The sequence below is a fragment of the Pseudorasbora parva genome, chromosome 5 (assembly GCF_024679245.1).
Source record: "Pseudorasbora parva isolate DD20220531a chromosome 5, ASM2467924v1, whole genome shotgun sequence".
Lineage (NCBI taxonomy): Eukaryota > Metazoa > Chordata > Actinopteri > Cypriniformes > Gobionidae > Pseudorasbora > Pseudorasbora parva.
Window position 1 is genome coordinate 52,765,769 of NC_090176.1, and position 21,827 is coordinate 52,787,595.

A 21,827-nucleotide genomic window follows, 5' to 3' on the forward strand; every position below is an offset into this window, starting at 1 on the left:
ATCCATTTCAGATCTATAATGTATTAAAAACCTGGGAAAATTCCCTGAATGCGAGCTTATGAAACAATCATAACTGAATATGGGGTGTATTTCTATGAGAGTAAAACACACACAGACATTCGAATCCATATTAAACCCTGTGGCGCGTGGAGACACACTGATGTCTTAACCCTTAGCGGTCATCCCCACTTTTGGCAAAGGAATGGCAAATCCAAAATAAAATTGTTGCTGCTAATGAGTCCTTCTGACTATATACAAATCAAAGGTATCATTTGAAAGATGACACCTGACAGTTTACTAGGAAAGACTCGCATTTACTCTAATAAGGGATGTAAACAACAGAGGCTCTATATTTTTTTTTTTTTTTTTACCAGTTTGCTTGTTTTTGGGCATATATTTCCTCTGGATATCGTATACTGGACTCATGGGAAAAAGGTCGATGTCACCATTATTCTGCCAAATATTACATTTCCACTAGGGCTGTCAAACGGTTATTATTTTTTGACCGCGATTAATCGCATGATTGTCATGTGTTAACTCACGATTAATCGCATGATTGTCATGAGTTAACCCGCGATTAATCGCATGATTGTCATGAGTTAACTCGCGATTAATCACACGATTGTCATGAGTTAACTCGCGATTAACCGCACGATTGTCATGAGTTAACTCGCGATTAACCGCACGATTGTCATGAGTTAACTCGCGATTAATCGCATGGTTGCCGTGAGCTAACTCGCGATTAATCGCGCGATTGTCATGAGTTAACTCGCGATTAATCACACGATTGTCATGAGTTAACACGTGATTAATCACACGATTGTCATGAGTTAACTCGCGATTAATCGCATGATTGTCATGAGTTAACTCGCGATTAATCACGATTTAATCGCAGATTTTTATTTGTTGTAAATGTATCTTAAATTAAGTTTGAATTAAGTTTTTAATACTCTAATCAACATGGGTATATGGACAAATATGCAGGCTTTATGCAAATGTACGTTTATTATTAGTGAAACCATACTTCAAATCAAATCAAAATCAACTATGGTAGCTTTTAGGCAATAACTGCACTTTTTGTTTAGAACATTAATGTTAACCATTTTCTTTCCCTCTTAATGTTTGCTGCTGCATCCTTCACGTCTACGGCTTATCCTGATTTCTCCAACTACGGACCAAACAGAAAATTTGCGCTGCGTTAACGCGCGTTAATAAAGTTAGTGCCGTTACAATGAATTTGCGTTAACGCGTTAACTTTGACAGCCCTAATTTCCACAAAAAGGTAAGAGACCCCCCCCCCCCCCTTTGTTCTCGGATCACATTGTTTACGTTCTACCAAATGACAAATAAAGTGTTGCAAAGTTATCTCGATTGTGTAATGCTTATACAGAGATGAATCTGCAGTGTCGTATCTTTCAAACGATGCACTGACTGACCTTATTACTTGACAAACTGATATTGTAAACAAACGTTCAATGTAAACAATATCAAACGCGGGGCCTTATACGATCTTTGACAAGTAAGGAGTTACAGTTTTTCTCCGTCGCTTTAGTTCATTTCTCAGATCGGAATAGAAATTCTCAAAACGAGCTGTTCAATTCTCACATCATTGTGTCTCTCGTGTTCATCAAAAAAGCAGTTTCTCATTTCTTTGAACAGGTTGCAAATGCTTTGGTACATCCATGCCAATGATTATGTCCAATTCTCTGCTGTTTCCTCCATTATCAGTCGCTCATGTCATGTTGATCAGAATGTATTATATCGGGTCTCTGTTGAATAGTCTCACCCCCACAACATTTAGGCACAAGCTCATAGCATAAACCTTTGCATGCAAAATGGCTGAACAAGTTATCATAATGTCAAGCATATTTCTATACTTTATATATTTCCATTAGACTTTTTTCTAAATCTGTCCTGATTTGGTAAATTGCTCCCAGGTGAATCTTGACTTTCTCTAACGAAGGCGCTTCTCATGAAACATCAGCTAGCAGATATATATATATATTTCTACAGCACCGCTTTTTCCTATATGTTCACATTTCTTCTTTAGTTTTTTGTGTGTGTGTGCTATTCAGTGCTGTCTTTTCATTTCTGTATCTCAATGTGTAAATTTGAATCTTTTCCATTCTCTTGCAATTACACTCACACACACACACACTAAGAAGTAACTTACAATGGACAATAATTGTCATTAAAACTTTAGCCGTAGTTTCCATCAGAATATCCCTCCAGAGTAAACTGTTATATTGACAACATGACTGAACAATCTGACTGTCTTATCCGTACGCAATGACACGAGGACTTGTCATTCTGATGGCACTGACATGTTCATCGACACAGATATTTAGTTCTGAGAGATGAACAAAGGAGTGGCTTTTGCAGGTTATCCATGGTGTTTTGCTATGTGTACAAATTGTTTTGAGGAATGCACTTACTGTGAGTTTGATTCGAGAAATGTGCCAAAGCGACTGAGAAAAACTGTAAGACATGAATCTTAATTTAAACAGAAAACAAGATTATTTTTCTCACCCCATTGGCAGATTATTTATCTTATTTTAAGCAAAAACTCTCTTCATTTTCAGTTATTTTCCCCAAAACAAGACAATAATTTTTACTTGTCTAGTAAATGTTTCTTAATGTAAGAGTTTTTAGATATTTTGCCTAGAAACAAGACACAAATACTAAGTCAGAAAAGCATTTTTTTGCAGTGAACGTGTTGAACTGGTGTATGATTAACTCAAATGTGCGATTAAAGCCCCAATTGTGATTTCTCTGCCGATGAGTCACGGCATTATTCATCTGAAACATTCACATCACAAGACAAAAGGCGATCAAATCTCCAATTTCGAAGACAGCGGGACAAAAGAGCACATCTGCGCAGTGTCAAAACGCCAAATCAAAACTCACTGTCCTCCGGTTCAATCCCAACGCAAAGACTCTTTTATTAACCGGCGCTTCTCCAGATAGCCAGCAGGGAGCACATCTGGTCTGCCGTGAGGGGTGATAATTGGGCTTTAATTTGGTTATGGGAATTATTCCGGTCAAAGGCTCCAGCTAAAGGCTTCTGGTTAATGGACTCCCATCTAGGCCATTACAGATCTCATCTTACCTGACCAATCAAATTAACCAGGTGAGAAGCTCTTATCACCGTCTATGGCCTACATGACCAGCACCTTAACTCAAATAAAACCTCATTTCAAACGCTCTACATAGACAGCAGTCCTGTGCATTATACAGATGGGCCGAAGCACGCGGGAAACCTGATGCATAATTGATTTCAATGCAGTTAGTGTTAGTTAGAGCCAATCTAACAACACAAAACTCTCACAAGCCTCTAAAATAAAGACCAAATGCATCTCATCTAAAAAGGCACTTAGTGCTATTTAATTTTCCAGAAAGCATGCAAATGGTGCAGAATATTTTGCACTGAAAAGTAAATAGTGTCATGCAAAATCATGCTTAACTTTCAACTGATGCATAATTGATTTTAATGCAGTTAGTGTTAGTTAGAGACAAGCCAACAATATAAAACTCTGACAGTCACACACACTGCAAAATATGCTCTTCTTTCTCAGTATTTGTGTCTTGTTTCTAGTCAAAATATCTTAAGATTCTTACATTAAGAAACATTTCCTAGACAAGCAAAAGTAATTGTCTTGTTTTGGGAAAAATAACTCAAAATGAAGAGAGTTTTTGCTTAAAATAAGATAAATAATCTGCCAATGGGGTGGGAAAAATAATCTTAATTCAAACAGAAAACAAGATTATTTTTTGGTTTTTGTAATCAGAAAAAAAAACTCTCTTCATTTTGAGTTATTTTCACCAAAACGACAATAATTTGGGCTTGTCTAGTAAATGTTTCTAAATGTAAGAATTTTTAGATGTTTGGACTAGAAACAAGACAAAAATACTAAAAAAAATGCATCCAAAAACGGAATCTCATACATGCAAATAATGCAGAATATTTTGATGATTGCACTGAATAAATGCAATGCAAAAACTATTTTTAGATCTTAATAACTCTCAAATGATTTCAGTGCAGTTATTGATCATTAGAGCCAAACACAAACTCTTATCACGCCTCTGAAATAAAGACCAAATGCTTCTGGTTTTCCAGAGAGTATGCAAACGGTGCCGAATATGTTGATGATTGCACTGGAAGAGTGAACTGTGCCAGGCGAAATACATTTTAGATCTTAAAAATAGGGATGCACCGTTATAAAAATGTTGTCTATTATCGATAACCGATATTTGACAGCGATAACCGATATATTGGCCGATAAATCTAAATTCAAATATATTGAGCATCCCTAATTAATAACGGATTTTAACGCAGTTATTGTTAGTTAGAGCCAAGTTCACAACTCACAACTGTAATACACCTCTAGCATCACACTAAAAATCCCAAATGCATACAAAAAGGAAGCTCATACTATATATTTTTTTACTTATTTTTGATGATTGCACTGAATAAATGGTGTTTTTGAAGATTAATGGTGTCACGCAAAAACTATTTTAGATCTAAAAAACTCTCGAATGATTTCACTGCAGATATTGATCATTAGAGCCAAACACAAACTCTTATCAAGCCTCTAAAACTAAATGATCAAATGCATCTAAAAAGGCAGTTTCCCAGAAAACACGGTATATGCAAACTCTTGCACTGAGAGTAAATAATGTCATGCAAAATCTATTTTAGATCTTAATAACTCACAACTGATGCATAATTGATTTCAGTGCAGTTATTGTTAGTTAGAGACAAATGCAAAAGTCTAACAAGCCTCTAAAATAAAGACCACATGCATCCAAAAGGCACTTCATGCTATTTCCCAGTGTGTGTGTGTGTGTGTGTCTGTGTGTGTGATTAGATCGATGTGAGATGATACACAAACCCAATGTGTAGTCATTTCATTTTCAAACCGGTTTCTATCGTCTGGAAAAGGGTTTGAGGAATGCGGTTCTTAAAGACTCCCGAATCCGTCAGCGCTGTAATGTTCTCTGTAATTATAAATGCACTGATAGAGAAAGATTGCAGGATTTAAAGGAGGCGCTGATCCAGCTGGCCAAGATCGCATCTCTCTTCAGTTACAAAACACTCCACACAACGGCCAGGAGACTCAGGAGCAGAACGGCACATTTGGCTGCGATTTCTGAGATATATCTGTGAAATAAGCAGAAGCCAAACCTACACAGCACGCAAAAACAAGATCTGTGGCCCGGCGGATTATACACCGGGAACAAAATGCTGTTGGATTTCATTGGAAACATTTTCACTCAGAAATTACAAAGAAACGGCAAGTGTTAAATGTGCAGTTTTGAAGCAGAAAGGCGGTATTATCTTTGCTCACACTGCAAAAAATGCTTTTCTTACTCAGTATTTTTGTCTAAATATCTAAAAATTCTTACATTAAGAAACATTTACTAGACAAGTACAAATTATTGTCTTGTTTTGGGAAAAAATAACTCAAAATGAAGAGAGTTTTTGCTTAAAATAAGATAAATAATCTGCCAATGGGGTGAGAAAAATAATCTTAATTATGTTCGGAAACAAGAAACAAGATTTCAATCAGAATTAAGATTATTTTTCTCACCCCATTGGCAGATGGCAAAAACTCACTTCATTTAGATTTTATTTTCAACAAAACAAGACAACAGTCGTTTTACTGATCTAGTAAATGCATCTTGATTTAATAATTGTGAGATATTTTGACTAGAAACAAGACAAAAATACTGAGTCAGGAGAGCTTTTTTTGCAGTGTGCAGATTTAATGCCAAATATCCGACTATAAGGAGACTATCACACACTCACGATAAAAACACACTCTTGCGTGTTACGGCTGCTGGGATTCAAAGCCAAGTGACACGAATCCTCAGCTCACCCACACACTGTCTGTCAGGACACACTCGCACTGACGGACCGCAGTCGGATCGCACACACACACACACACACACACACACACACACACACACACACACACACACACACACACACACACACACACACACACACACACACACACACACACACACACACACACACACACACACACACAGCCCCTAAACCTACCCATCACAGGAAACATTCTGCATTTTTACTTTCTCAAAAAAACATAATTTAGAATGTTTTTAAAGCATTTGCTATGTCCTCATAAACCACATACACAGGCTCTCACACACACACACTCACACACACACACACACACATTCAGACTTCACTGCTTGCGCCGAATCGCCGATAGCAAGCCTCTGTTCTTTATGTCGAAGAAGTTGCTTCTATTTCAGGAGTGGACCAATCACAGCATGACTGCGAGGAACAAAACAAGCAGGACACACACTGAAACACTTTACTTAAAGCCTTTATATACAGTGCATTAGGAAGTATTATGAATTATGATCCGATCTCATGAATGATTATAACCACAGTTAAAATGCTTTAGAAAGTATTAAAACATATGACTTCTGCACATATTATAATGCATTAAAACATATGACTTCAGGTGTAATCTGCACATATTATAATGCATTAAAACATATGACTTCAGGTGTAATCTGCATATATTATAATGCATTAAAACCAAGCGGCAACCTCCCGCGATCTCTCTTGAAGCCAATACGGAAGTAATGTAACCTGCAATTCCTCCACTGGCCACTAGAGCGGCTCCAGAGGGGAGCAGAATCTCATTGAGCCCTATGTTAAAATTCTCAACTTTAAAGCAGAAAAAAACATGTTTACAGCCTGGTGCAAATTGTGGTTTTGGCTTATAAGGCTAATTTTGATCTTCATGACGACTGTGAGAGGGGTGAATATTTTTATAACTCATTCGTTAACGTTATATAAAGCCTTAAGGTTCTGCATAATTAAGGGCGTGGTTACAAGTGGATAGCCATTTATCCGCCGTCTATAGTTATTGCGTCACCTCCGCTCCGCGCACATCCCGCCTTTTTGCCCATTTTCTGTTATCCGGGAGTGACACGCGATGACTCGCTCACAAGATGGCGACGCCCAGCTCGACTCTACTTTAAGCTTCAGAACGGCTTATCAGAATCCTATGGGTGACGTCACGGACACTACGGCCATATTTTTTTACAGTCTATGATTAAAACATATAACTTCAGGTGTAATCTAAACATATTATAATGCATTTTAACTTTATTTATGAAGAGATATAATTCATTATTAATTCCTTTATAATGCATTAGACAAAGGCTGAATGGGAATGATATATGAACAAACCAGAATATAGATATGAATAAAACAAGATTTCTGACTCAGACTCACCGCCTTTAAAAATATGCATCAACATACAGATGCAAAAAGATGAAGTGCAATAAAACAAACACTTAAAAGTGCATTTTTCACTGGTTTGAGAACAGTACGGAAGGCCACATAGGCCAAAACCTCGAAATGAGCCATTCATGAAAAACAGTGTAAAAGTGCACGGCAAAAAATGCTCTTCTTCAGTATTTCTGTCTTGTTTCGAGTCCAAACATCTAAAAACTCTTAAATCAAGAAGTATTTACTAGACGAGCAAAAGTAATTGTCTTGTTTTGGGGAAAATAACTCAAAATGAAGAGAGTTTTTGCTTAAAATAAGATAAATAATCTGCCAATGGGGTGAGAAAAATAATCTTAATTCAAACAGAAAACAAGATTATTTTTCTCACCCCATTGGCAGATTATTTATCTTATTTTAAGCAAAAACTCTCTTCATTTTGAGTTATTTTTCCCAAAACAAGACAATACTTTTTACTTGTCTAGTAAATGTTTCTTAATGTAAGAATTTTTTTTTTGATATTTAGACTAGAAACAAGACAATAGTAAGAAACACATTTTTTGCAGTGTGTCTTGCCTTAAATATCCAAAAACCTTTGGTAATACATACAGTATATTAACTAAATGAAATGCTCAAGAGTATTGCATTGGTTCTCACAGCGCATAACACACCACTAGTGTTGACTGAGGAGACAATGGCATTAAGCAAACACAAATATGGCATCTGTGATGAGAATATTTCATAAACTGTGACTTCTTATATGGTTTGACTCAACATCACAAAAACACTTCTATAACGACGTGAAGGCATAAATTATTACACACCCGAGGATGGCGCTGGAAGACGAGAGCCCCGACGCGAAGCTTGCTGCATCTGACGTGCAGAATGGGTTTCGTTCTTACATAAGTGGCCCTTACACACCCCACAAACCAGTGACAAACCCTCCCTCTGCTGGATAATTACAAACACACACACACACACACACACACAAGACGCTTTCACAGCCGCACGACAAGCCCAGCAACCGCTGAGGTAATATAATATATATAATACACACCACGATAATATAGAGATCATATAATCATTTTCTCACCCCATTGGCAGATTATTTATCTTATTTTAAGCAAAAACTCTCTTCATTTTGAGTTATTTTCCCCAAAACAAGACAATTACTTTTGCTTGTCTAGTAAATACTTCTTGTTTTATGAGTTTTTAGATGTTTGGACTAGAAACACGACAAAGATACTGAGTAAGAAGAGCATTTTTAGCAGTGTGATTGCAGGCACACAGTGAAAATTCATTTTATTGCTTCAAGACTCACACTACGCAAAACAACCTGCATTAGATAAAAATAAAATAAAAAATTATTTAGAATAATCGATAACAAATGACAATGGTCGACGAAATTCTTAACGATCAATTATCGAATAATCCTCCCTATCCCTAGAAGAAACAAACACACCTACACCTCTGCCCTGGGGTCAGCAGATAAACATCACAGTCTCATTATTGGGGGAACTATCCCTTTAAGACAAAACTTCAGTAAACAAAAGTTTCAAACAGAAAAACAATAACAAAGAATCATGTTTTAGTCCAAATCTGTCTTGTATCTGCCAATGGAGTCAGTAAAATCATCTTGTTTTCCCTTCGGAATGAGTATTTTTTCTGACTTCATTGGCAGATTTGTTTTAAGCACAAACTCTTTTGATAATTTTTTCAGAAAACAAGCCTTAATATATTCAGTGATTTCTCTTCTGATTTATGAATGTTTAGATATAATATTTGTGCTGGAGAATAAGAACACTGAGGAAGAACATGTTTTGCACACAAAAAAAGGCCGTCTGTAAATGCCATCTTTGACGCAATATTCATTCATTATATATATTGCAATAAAAATGCAATCTAAAAATAATTTAAACAGTATTCTGAAGTTCCCACAACGACAATATCGAGCACATTCAGTATCGCAATATACAAACCCGATTCCAAAAAAACTTGGGTCACTGTACAAATTGAATAAAAAAGGAATGCAATAATTTACAAATCTCATAAACTTATATTTTATTCACAATAGAATATAGATAACATATCAAATGTTTAAAGCGAGACATTTTAAAATATCTTGCCAAATATCGGCTCATTTTGGATTTCATGAAAGCTACACATTTTTAAAAAGTTGGGACAGGCGCAATAAGAGGCCGGAAAAGTTAAATGTACAGATAAGGAACAGCTGGAGGACCAATCTGCAGCTTATTAGGTTAATTGGCAACATGATTGGGTATAAAAGAGCCTCTCAGAGTGGCAGTGTCTCTCAGAAGGCAAGATGGGCAGAGGATCACCAATTCCCCCAATGCTGCGGCGGACAATAGTGGAGCGATATCAGAAAGGAGTTTCTCAGAGAAACACTGCACAGAGTTTGAAGTTATCATCATCTACAGCGCATAATATCATCCAAAGATTCAGACAATCTGGAACAATCTCTGTGCGTAAGGGTCAAGGGTCAAAACCAAACTGGATGCCCGTGATCTTCAGCCCTGTAATGGACATCACAACATGGGCTCAGGAATACTTCCAGAAAACATTGGTGAACACAATCCACCGCGCCATTCGCCGTCGCCGGCTAAAACTCTACAGGTCAAAGAAGAAGCCATATCTAAACATGATCCAGAAGCGCAGGCGTCTCCTCTGGGCCAAGGCTCATTTAAAATGGACTGAGGCAAAGTGGAAAACTGTTCTGGGGTCAGACCAATCAAAATGTGAAATTCTTTTTGGAAAACTGGGACGCCATGTCATCCGGACTAAAGAGGACAAGGACAACCCAAGTTGTTCTCAGCGCTCAGTTCAGAAGCTGATCTCTGATGGTCTGGGGTTCATGAGTGTGTGTGGCATGGGCAGCTTACACATCTGGAAAGGCCATCAATGCTGAAAGGTCTATCCAAGTTCTAGAGCAACATCTGCTCCATCCAGACGGCGTCTCTTTCAGGGAAGACCTTGCTCTCTCCAACATGACAATGCCAGACCACACACTGCATCAATTACAGCATCATGGCTGCGCTGAAGAAGGATCCGGCACTGAAATGGCCAGCCTGCAGTCCAGATCTTTCACCATTAGAAAACATTTGGCGCATCATAAAGAGGAAGATGCGATAAAGAAGACCTAAGACAGTTGAGCAACTAGAAGCCTGAATTAGACAAGAATGGACAACATTCCTATTCCTAAACTTGAGCAGCTCGTCTCCTCAGTCCCAGACGTTTGCAGACTGTTATCAATCAATCAATCAATCAACTTTATTTATACAGTATTGTTAAAAAAAAATAGCAGTCCAATGTGACTAACCAGAATAATCAAGGTTTTTAGTATATTTTTTATTGCAACGTGGCAAACAAGTTACCAGTAGGTTCAGTAGATTCTCAGAAAACAAACAAGACCCAGCATTCATGATATGCACGCTCTTAAGGCTGTGCAATTGGGCAATTAGTTGAAAGGGGTGTGTTCAAAAAAATAGCAGTGTCTACCTTTGACTGTACAAACTCAAAACTATTTTGTACAAACATTTTTTTTCTTTCTGGGATTTAGCAATCCTGTGAATCACTAAACTAATATTTAGTTGTATGACCACAGTTTTTTAAAACTGCTTGACATCTGTGTGGCATGGAGTCAACCAACTTGTGGCACCTCTCAGCTGTTATTCCACTCCATGATTCTTTAACAACATTCCACAATTCATTCACATTTCTTGGTTTTGCTTCAGAAACAGCATTTTTGATATCACCCCACAAGTTCTCAATTGGATTCAGGTCTGGAGATTGGGCTGGCCACTCCATAACATTAATTTTGTTGGTTTGGAACCAAGACTTTGCCCGTTTACTAGTGTGTTTTGGGTCATTGTCTTGTTGAAACAACCGTTTCAAGGGCATGTCCTCTTCAGCATAGGGCAACATGACCTCTTCAAGTATTTTAACATATGCAAACTGATCCATGATCCCTGGTATGCGATAAATAGGCCCAACACCATAGTAGGAGAAACATGCCCATATCATGATGCTTGCACCTCCATGCTTCACTGTCTTCACTGTGTACTGTGGCTTGAATTCAGAGTTTGGGGGTCGTCTCACAAACTGCCTGTGGCCCTTGGACCCAAAAAGAACAATTTTACTCTCATCAGTCCACAAAATGTTCCTCCATTTCTCTTTAGGCCAGTTGATGTGTTCTTTGGCAAATTGTAACCTCTTCTGCACATGCCTTTTTTTTAACAGAGGGACTTTGCGGGGGATTCTTGAAAATAGATTAGCTTCACACAGACGTCTTCTAACTGTCACAGTACTTACAGGTAACTCCAGACTGTCTTTGATCATCCTGGAGGTGATCATTGGCTGAGCCTTTGCCATTCAGGTTATTCTTCTATCCATTTTGATGGTTGTCTTCCGTTTTCTTCCACGTCTCTCTGGTTTTGCTCTCCATTTTAAGGCATTGGAGATCATTTTAGCTGAACAGCCAATCATTTTTTGCACCTCTTTATAGGTTTTCCCCTCTCTAATCAACTTTTTAATCAAAGTACGCTGTTCTTCTGAACAATGTCTTGAACGACCCATTTTCCTCAGCTTTCAAATGCATGTTCAACAAGTGTTGGCTTCATCCTTAAATAGGGGCCACCTGATTCACACCTGTTTCTTCACAAAATTGATGACCTCAGTGATTGAATGCCACACTGCTATTTTTTTGAACACACCCCTTTCAACTAATTCAACTAATATAGCGCTTTTACAATCACGATTGTGTCAAAGCAGCTTCATAGTGTCAAACAGGATAATAATGCGACAAAATTAGATTTGGCTGTACAGTCGTTCTGGAGAATAAAAATAAAGTTTTCTTCTTATAAAAAGAAGAGGGGATGACACACAGGGGGAAACATGGCCACGGCACAACTTTTGTGACATGAGTTGATGCCATGAAATTTAAAATCAACCAATTTCCCCTTAAAATTATAAATTTTCTCAGTTTAAACATTTGATATGTCATCTATGTTGTATTCTGAATACAATATTGAAATTTGAAACTTCCACATCATTGCATTCTGTTTTTATTCACAATTCGTACAATGTCCCAACTTTTTTGGAATCGGGTTTGTATATGGTAATACTGTATCGACACCTCTTCCATCAACAGGAAAAAGCCAAAGCATGTGGAGTTTTTCTTCATCATCAGATCTGATTTCTCTCACCTCATTGTGTGTGTGTCAGCTCACACTGCAAAAAATGCTCCTCTTACTCAGTATTTTTGTCTTGTTTCGAGTCCAAACATCTAAAAATTCTTACATTAAGAAACATTTACTAGACAAGTAAAAAATGTTGTCTTGTTTTGGGGGAAAATAACTCAAAATGAAGAGAGTTTTTGCTTAAAATAAGATAAATAATCTGCCAATGGGGTGAGAAAAATAATCTTGTTTTCTGTTTGAATTAAGATTATTTTCCTCACCCCATTGGCAGATTATTTATCTTATTTTAAGCAAAAACTCTCTTCATTTTGAGTTATTTTCCCCAAAACAAGACAATTACTTTTGCTTGTCTAGTAAATACTCTTGTTTTAAGAATTTTCAGATGTTTGGACTAGAAACAAGACAAAAATACTAAGGAAGAAAAGCATTTTTTGCAGTGCAGAAGGCTGACGCACGTTTGGGCATGCTAATGTTGTGCTCAGGACACAATCAGTATTCGGGACGCATGGATGCAGTCAAACTGAAGCTTTTCTAGCATCTGCATTGAGAGGAATGCTGAAGACACACTCACTTGCCGTAGCAGTCTCGGGGCTCTCTAGACGACGCCATCTCCCAGCCATTCGGAGGCCCCTGAGCCGGAGCCCAACTCCCGGGGCCCGGACAGCTGGAGGCTTTGGTCCTGTGGCTGCAAACAAGAGGAACAGATCAACATCATCCAAAGCATCAAGATCATCCAGAGCACCTTCACCTCAAGACATTTCTGTTCGAACAATACGACAATTCTAGCCTGGATACCAGGCAAACTCAGCCCCGCCCACAGCCAAACTCAGCTCCGCCCACAGCCGAACTCAGTCCCGCCCACAGCCAAACTTAGCCCCGCCCACAGCCAAACTCAGTCCCGCCCATAGGCGAACTCAGCCCCGCCCACAGCCAAACTCAGCTCTGCCCACAGCCAAACTCGCTCCCACCCACAGCCAAACTCAGTCCCGCCCACAGCCAAACTCGGTCCCGCCCACAGCCAAACTCAGTCCCGCCCATAGGCGAACTCAGCCCCACCAACGGGAATATTCATGTTGGAATATTCAGATGTCTTATTTTTCCCTTCTTTTTTTATTGTTAAAATGTATTTTATTAATAAATTGTGTTCATTTTTTTTTACACATATATTCTCAGTGCTTCGTTTTCTTATTACGGTTTATGTTGATTACTTAGAAAAACAAACAAAAACAGTATAAGTGCACAACACAGCAAAAAAAATCAAGCTAATTAAAAAAAAAATTATAATAATAATGGATAAGTTCTGAATACGGCTAGGCAGTTATTAAATATTCACATAAATACACGCACACACGCTTACACACACACACACACACACACACACACACGCACACACACACACACACACGCACACACACACACACACACGCACACAAACACTACACACACACACACACACACACACACACACACACACACACTACACACACACACACACACACACACGCACACACACACACACACACACACGCTCACACTCACACTCACACACACACACACACACACAATAATCACCCGGGCCAAGTTCCAAAAAAAACAAAGCATTATAAATAAATGAATAAACTGACAGTATATAATGATATCAGCCGAAAGCAGCCGATGCAGACGAGACTATGATCTTAACTGAGCTTCAGTCAGTCAGAGATGAAGTTAAACTACAGTAATAAAACTCTTCCAATGCCATGAAGACGTCTTCAACTTCTGAACCGCAGAAGGCACTTTCAGGAGCGGCTCTGACTTTAACATTCATTATTTAAACACTCCTCATGTGCGGAGGAACTCACTGAGCTCGTGTGTATGCATGCCAGAAAGCACTGAAAACTCCCAAACTCATCCATAATAAATGAGCATTCAACCTGGTTTATGCACTCATACGTACAGGCATCTCGTCTTAACAAGTCATCTTCATTTTACAACATTGTGCTCTCGCTTATATAAAGCATTCAGAGTCATTCAGCAGCAAAATATGGAATGGATTTAAACATGGTCAAATGTTTTGGAGTCGAGAACACGACAGTCTAACTGGAGCTCAAAGCATCATCAATAAGCCAAAAATGATACACAACTATAACGAGACAAAGCGAACTAAATGAGCATGCAAGTGTTTGGGGTTTAGGATATTGCAGATGTTAATGTAAGTTCTACAGGTGCAGAAATCACACAGGCCGACTAAAGAACAGCGCCAGTCCCTGTGAAGCCTATTTTAGGACCATTTAAATCTTTCCCCTGTGACTTTATTCTCATGATAATTAAGCACATTTTCACATTTAACTTAAATTCCAATAAAATTCAAAATTGCGGGAAGTAAACTTAGAATTCTGAACAAAAGTTAAAATTGTGATATAAACTTAGAATTCCAAGTAAAAATGAAGTAAAATTAAAATGAGCAAAATTAGAATTATGAATAAAATCAAAATTGTGAGAAGAATTCCGAACAAATTAAGGCGAAACTGTGAGAAAATTCTAAGTAGCTAGATGTTAACTTAAAATTCCAATAAAATTCTAAATTACGGGAAGTAAACTTAGAACTTTGAACAAAATAAGTTAAAATTGTGATGCAAATTTAGAATTATGAATAAAGTTAAAATTGCAAGATATAAACTTGTAGGAGCCATAGTTACTAGTTTATTAAAATCCCAAGTAAAAATTGTAAGTAAACTTAGTTTTTCAAACAAAATAAGTTACAATTGGGATATGTAAACTTAGAATTCCATGAAAATGCAAACTTGCAAGTTGTAAAAAATTCAGAGAAGTTAAAATTGAGATGCAAACTTAAAATTCCAAGAAGTCAAAATTGTAATGAACTTAGAATTCTGGACAAAAGTTAAACTTGTGAAAAGAATTCTGAATAAAATGAGGCGAAATTGTGAGAAGTAAACTTAAAATTCTGAACAAAAGTTAAAATTGTGAGATGCAAACTTAGAATTCCGAACCAAATAAGGAAAAATAGCTTAGAATTCCAAAAAGTCAAAACTGTGAAATATAAAATTAGAGTTCAGAGAAAAAAAATCAGAAATGGCAAATGTAAGTCAGAATTGTGAGATAAAAATGTGCGATTACATTCAACGTTTTTTGTGTATTTTCTGTGGCGGCTTCCATACACGTCCCTTATTCAGAAAACGCTTTTAAACATATCACTGGATAAGCAAAATTAGAATTGTCATGCAAACTTTGAATTCTAATTCAAATTGTATGTAAGCTTAGAATTCTCAACAAAAGTTTAAATTGTGAGAAGAATTCCAAATAAAATAAGGCGAAATTGAGAAGCAAACTTCGAATTCCGAACAAAATAAGTTCAAATTGTGAGAAAGTTCTAAATTGCCAGATGTAAACTTAAAATTCCCCCAAAAAATAAAAATGGCAAGAAGTAAACTCAGAATTCCAAACAAAATAAGTTAAAATTGTGATGCAAAATTAGAATTATGAATAAAGTTAAAATTGCAAGATATAAACTTAGAATTCCAAGTAAAAATTGTAAGTAAACTTAGATTTTAAAACAAAATAAGTTAAAATTGCAAGATATAAACGTAGAATTCCAAGTAAAAATTGTAAGTAAACTTAGATTTTAAAACAAAATAAGTTAAAATTGCAAGATATAAACGTAGAATTCCAAACTAAATAAAGAAAAATGGCTATGTTGTATAGTTAGAATTACAAAAAGTCAAAACTGTAAGAAGTAAACTTAGAATTCAGAGAAAAATGTCAGAAATGGCAAATATAAGTCAGAATTGTGAGATAAAAATGTGCGATTATATTCAAGTTTTTTTTATATATATATATTCTGTGGCGGCTTCCATACACGTCCCTTATTCAGAAAACGCTTTTAAACATATCACTGGATACGCAAAATTAGAATTATAAATAAAATAAGGTAAAATTGTGATGCAAACTTTGAATTCTAATTCAAATTGTATGCAACCTTAGAATTCTCAACAAAAGTTTAAATTGTGAGAAGAATTCCAAATAAAATAAGGTGAAATTGAGAAGCAAACTTCGAATTCTGAACAAAATAAATTCAAATTGTGAGAAATTTCTAAATTGCAAGATGTAAACTTAAAATTCCAACAAAACAAAAAAAATCAAAATGGTAAGAAGTAAACTTAGAATTCCAAACAAAATAAGTAAAAATTGTGATGCAAAATTAGAATTATGAATAAAGTTAAAATTGCAAGATATAAACTTAGAATTCCAAGTAAAAATTGTAAGTAAACTTAGATTTTAAAACAAAATAAGTTAAAATTGCAAGATGTAAACTATAAATTACAAAAAATCAAAATGGTAAGAAGTAAACTTAGAATTCCAAACAAAATAAGTAAAAATTGTGATGCAAAATTAGAATTATGAATAAAGTTAAAATTGCAAGATATAAACTTAGAATTCCAAGTAAAAATTGTAAGTAAACTTAGATTTTAAAACAAAATAAGTTAAAATTGCAAGATGTAAACTATAAATTACAAAAAATCAAAATGGTAAGAAGTAAACTTAGAATTCCAAACAAAATAAGTAAAATTTGTCATGCAAAATTAGAATTATGAATAAAGTTAAAATTGCAAGATATAAACATATAATTCCAAGTAAAAATTGTAAGTAAACTTAGATTTTCAAACAAAATACGTTAAAATTGGGAGAAGTAAACTTAGAATTCTCAACAAAAGTTCAAATTGTGAGAAGAACTCCGAATAAGTTAAAATTGTAATTTAAACTTAGAATTCCAAACTAAATAAGGAAAAATGGCTAAGTTGTATAGTTAGAATTACAAAAAGTCAAAACTGTAAGATGTAAACTTAGAATTCAGAGAAAAATGTCAGAAATGGCAAATGTAAGTCAGAATTGTGAGATAAAAATTTGCGATTACATTCAAGTTTTTTTTATTTTAATTCTGGGGCGGGTCCTTCCATACACGTCCCTTATTCAGAAAACGCTTTTAAACATATCACTGGACTCTCAGATGAGGTTTAAAATACTGTGCTTCCCTGGACTCAAACACGGTTTAAGGAAGCATGTAATGCTTACAGCTCCAATATTAAAGCAGTCATGATGAAGATCCCCAGGTAAAGCAATTCCTCTTTAGAGACGCAAGCCGAATAATAATTCACTCACAATGTCAAGCGCCGGGTCTTCAGAACACTCTTCCATTTTCCCACAGCAGCTTCAGAAACTTGGTTGTCTCATTGATATCCCTTCTTTAACTCGGCTGCATCGGACCAGGATGGGGATTTTTGGGAGTAACCGTACCGGAGAGAGAAACTCAAGCCACTCAAAGAGCCATTAATAAATGATGGCTGAGCGCAGGCTGCAGAATTCATGAAGCGCGCTAGAGCAAGTGTTCAAATACCGTCGATTATTCATGTTTTAAAGCTCTAAAGTTTGGCCTCAGGAAGACTTTTATTTTGGAGAGAATCTAATGCTTTTGTAAACGTATCAAAAGTGACAGTGAAGACATTTATAATGTTACAAAAGATTGAATTTAAATACATGCTGAACTTTCTATTCATCAAAGAATCATGAGAAATAAAAAACACATCAATTGTGAATCTAGTGAAATTTTAGTCTATCTGCCGTGGTTTTGGTTTTGCAAAACAAACTTCTTAAGTTACTCGATATATGGAAGTTTTATCTAAAAATATGACAAACGTTTAAAAAATATATATATACATAAATATTAAACGTAACAATTAAACTTGAACAAATACGTTTGAAATTGCTACAGAAATGTTGTCTTGGCAATTTTAAAGTTGCAAAATTTTACTAAAAATAAAATAAAAATTAAGTTAAATATTAAAAAGCACCTAACATTATTTATTTATAAGTTTAAAATGGCTAAAAATAAAATACAAATTAAGTTAAATATTAAAAAGCACCTAAAATTGTTTATTTATAAGTTTAAAATGACTAAAAACAAAATACAAATTAAGCTAAATATTAAAAAGCACCTAAAATTGTTTATTTATAAGTTTAAAATGACTAAAAATAAAAATAAAATTAAAGCTAAATATTAAAAAGCACCTAACATTATTTATTTATTAGTTTAAAATGACTAAAAATAAAATAAATATTAAGTTAAATATTAAAAAACACCCATCATTATTTATTTATTAGTTTAAAATGAGTAGAAATAAAATACAAATGAAGCTAAATATTAAAAAGCAAATAACATTATTTATTTATAAGTTTATAATGACTTAAAATACAAATACAAATTAAGCTAAAATGTTAAAAAGCACCTAACATTATTTATTTATAAGTTTAAGAACTAAAATGACTAAACATGAAACTGAAATCAAATTAAATTAAAGCTAAAATATTTTTTTAAAATACTATAATGAACTTGAATGAATATGTTTGCGATGAAGCTATAGAAATGTTGCCGTGGTCATTTTATTTAATTATTTTATTTATGTGTTTAAGTACTAAACTGACAAATATGAAACTGAATAAAAAAATGTCAAAGCACTGAACAAAATGATTATTGTAAATATAATATTACATTGACCATACAAGTGCAATTAAACCATTAAAATATGAGGAAAATATATGAGGGAATTAAATATATGAGGGAATACCAAAACACTAAACTTGGTTACGGTGTTTATCTGATCAACTGCAGCTGAGATGAAAAAGCCAACATAATCAGTCATTAATATTTAGTTTGGCTCTGTCTTGTTTTTGTATGTGTTTATAATGTCTTTATATGACAGTCTGGACAAAAACGATGCAGTGAAACCAAAACTGAGCAAAATAATGATCAAGAATAAAACAAGCTCAACTCTCGGATCAATGGCACGCTCGTGTGTTCAGTCATTCATTTGCGGATTTGTCGGCAGAATTCACGGCACTGAACTGACTGAAAGGCAAACTGGGATCTGTTGCCATGGCAGCGGAGTGAGACTGTGAGAGGATGAATGACAATCCTACTAAAATCTTCAGATAATTATTATATCCTGACCAAAGGGACACACTAAAGCTTCACACACTCCTCACACACTCAAATCTGCAGGAATACAGCAGAACTGAGGATGAGTCTTATTATTGTACCATCTGTCGTATTTTATCATCCTTTCACAACATTCATCTGGACACTTCAACACTTTCATTAAGAAAACTTAAAGCCTTTATGTTATAAAGCATTATAAAGGTATCCATAATGCACATTATAATGCATTATAAAGGTATTCATAATGCTCGTTATAATGCATTATAAAGGTATTCATAATGCTCGTTATAATGCATTATAAAGGTATTCATAATGCACATTATAATGCATTATAAAGGTATTCATAATGCTCGTTATAATGCATTATAAAGGTATTCATAATGCTCGTTATAATGCATTATAAAGGTATTCATAATGCTCGTAAAATGCATTATAAAGGTATTCATAATGCACGTTATAATGCATTATAAAGGTATTCATAGTGCAAGATATAATGCATTATAAAGGTATTCATAGTGCAAGTTATAATGCATTATAAAGGTATTCATAGTGCAAGTTATAATGCATTAAAAAGTATTCATAATGCACGTTATAATGCATTAAAAAGGTATTCATAGTGCACGTTATAATGCATTATAAAGGTATTCATAATGCACGTTATAATGCATTAAAAAGGTATTCATAATGCACGTTATAATGCATTATAAAGGTATTCATAATGCACGTTATAATGCATTATAAAGGTATTCATAGTGCATGTTATAATGCATTATAAAGGTATTCATAGTGCAAGTTATAATGCATTATAAAGGTATTCATAGGGCACGTTATAATGCATTAAAAAGGTATTCATAATTCTCGTTATAATGCATTATAAAGGTATTCATAGGGCACGTTATAATGCATTAAAAAGGTATTCATAATTCTCGTTATAATGCATTATAAAGGTATTCATAGTGCACGTTATAATGCATTAAAAAGGTATTCATAATGCTCGTTATAATGCATTATAAAGGTATTCATAATGCTCGTAAAATGCATTATAAAGGTATTCATAATGCACGTTATAATGCATTATAAAGGTATTCATAGTGCAAGATATAATGCATTATAAAGGTATTCATAGTGCAAGTTATAATGCATTATAAAGGTATTCATAGTGCACGTTATAATGCATTAAAAAGGTATTCATAATGCACGTTATAATGCATTAAAAAGGTATTCATAGTGCACGTTATAATGCATTATAAAGGTATTCATAATGCACGTTATAATACATTAAAAAGGTATTCATAATGCACGTTATAATGCATTATAAAGGTATTCATAATGCACGTTATAATGCATTATAAAGGTATTCATAGTGCATGTTATAATGCATTATAAAGGTATTCATAGTGCAAGTTATAATGCATTATAAAGGTATTCATAGGGCACGTTATAATGCATTAAAAAGGTATTCATAATTCTCGTTATAATGCATTATAAAGGTATTCATAGTGCACGTTATAATGCATTAAAAAGGTATTCATAATGCTCGTTATAATGCATTATAAAGATATTCATAATGCACGTTATAATGCATTATAAAGGTATTCATTCATAATGATCGTTATAATGCATTATAAAGGGATTCATAATGCTCGTTATAATGCATTATAAAGATATTCATTCATAATGATCGTTATAATGCATTATAAAGATATTCATTCATAATGATCGTTATAATGCATTATAAAGATATTCATAATGCACGTTATAATGCATTATAAAGGCATTCATAATGCTCGTTATAATACATTATAAAGGCATTCATAATGCTCGTTATAATGCATTACAAAGGTATTCATAATGCACGTTATAATGCATTATAAAGATATTCATAATGCACGTTATAATGCATTATAAAGGCATTCATAATGCTCGTTATAATACATTATAAAGGCATTCATAATGCTCGTTATAATGCATTATAAAGATATTCATAATGCATGTTATAATGCATTATAAAGGCATTCATAATGCTCGTTATAATGCATTATAAAGGCATTCATAATGCTCGTTATAATGCATTACAAAGGTATTCATAATGCATGTTATAATGCATTATAAAGATATTCATAATGCACGTTATAATGCATTACAAAGGTATTCATAATGATCGTTATAATGCATTATAAAGGTATTCACAATGCATGTTCTAAATGTGTATTATAACTGTGGGTACCACTATTCAGGAGGCCTTATAGTGCATTATAAAGTGCATAACAAATACTTTTATAATGCATTCTCCATAAAGGCTTTAAGTACCAGTGTGTCTACTAAAACCACAAACCATCATAAGGAC

The 21,827-nt window shown here is 34.7% G+C and overlaps 1 protein-coding gene across 2 annotated transcripts in view; it reads right to left on the bottom strand.

The window, feature by feature from the left end:
- Positions 1-21,827, bottom strand: part of frmpd4 (FERM and PDZ domain containing 4) — a 92,677-nt gene that overhangs the window by 36,463 nt on the left and 34,387 nt on the right. For both annotated transcript variants that reach the window (XM_067444714.1, XM_067444715.1), the window contains exon 2: positions 13,061-13,174. In XM_067444714.1, coding sequence (XP_067300815.1) covers positions 13,061-13,174 — 114 coding nt within the window. The remainder of the gene's footprint in view (positions 1-13,060; positions 13,175-21,827) is intronic.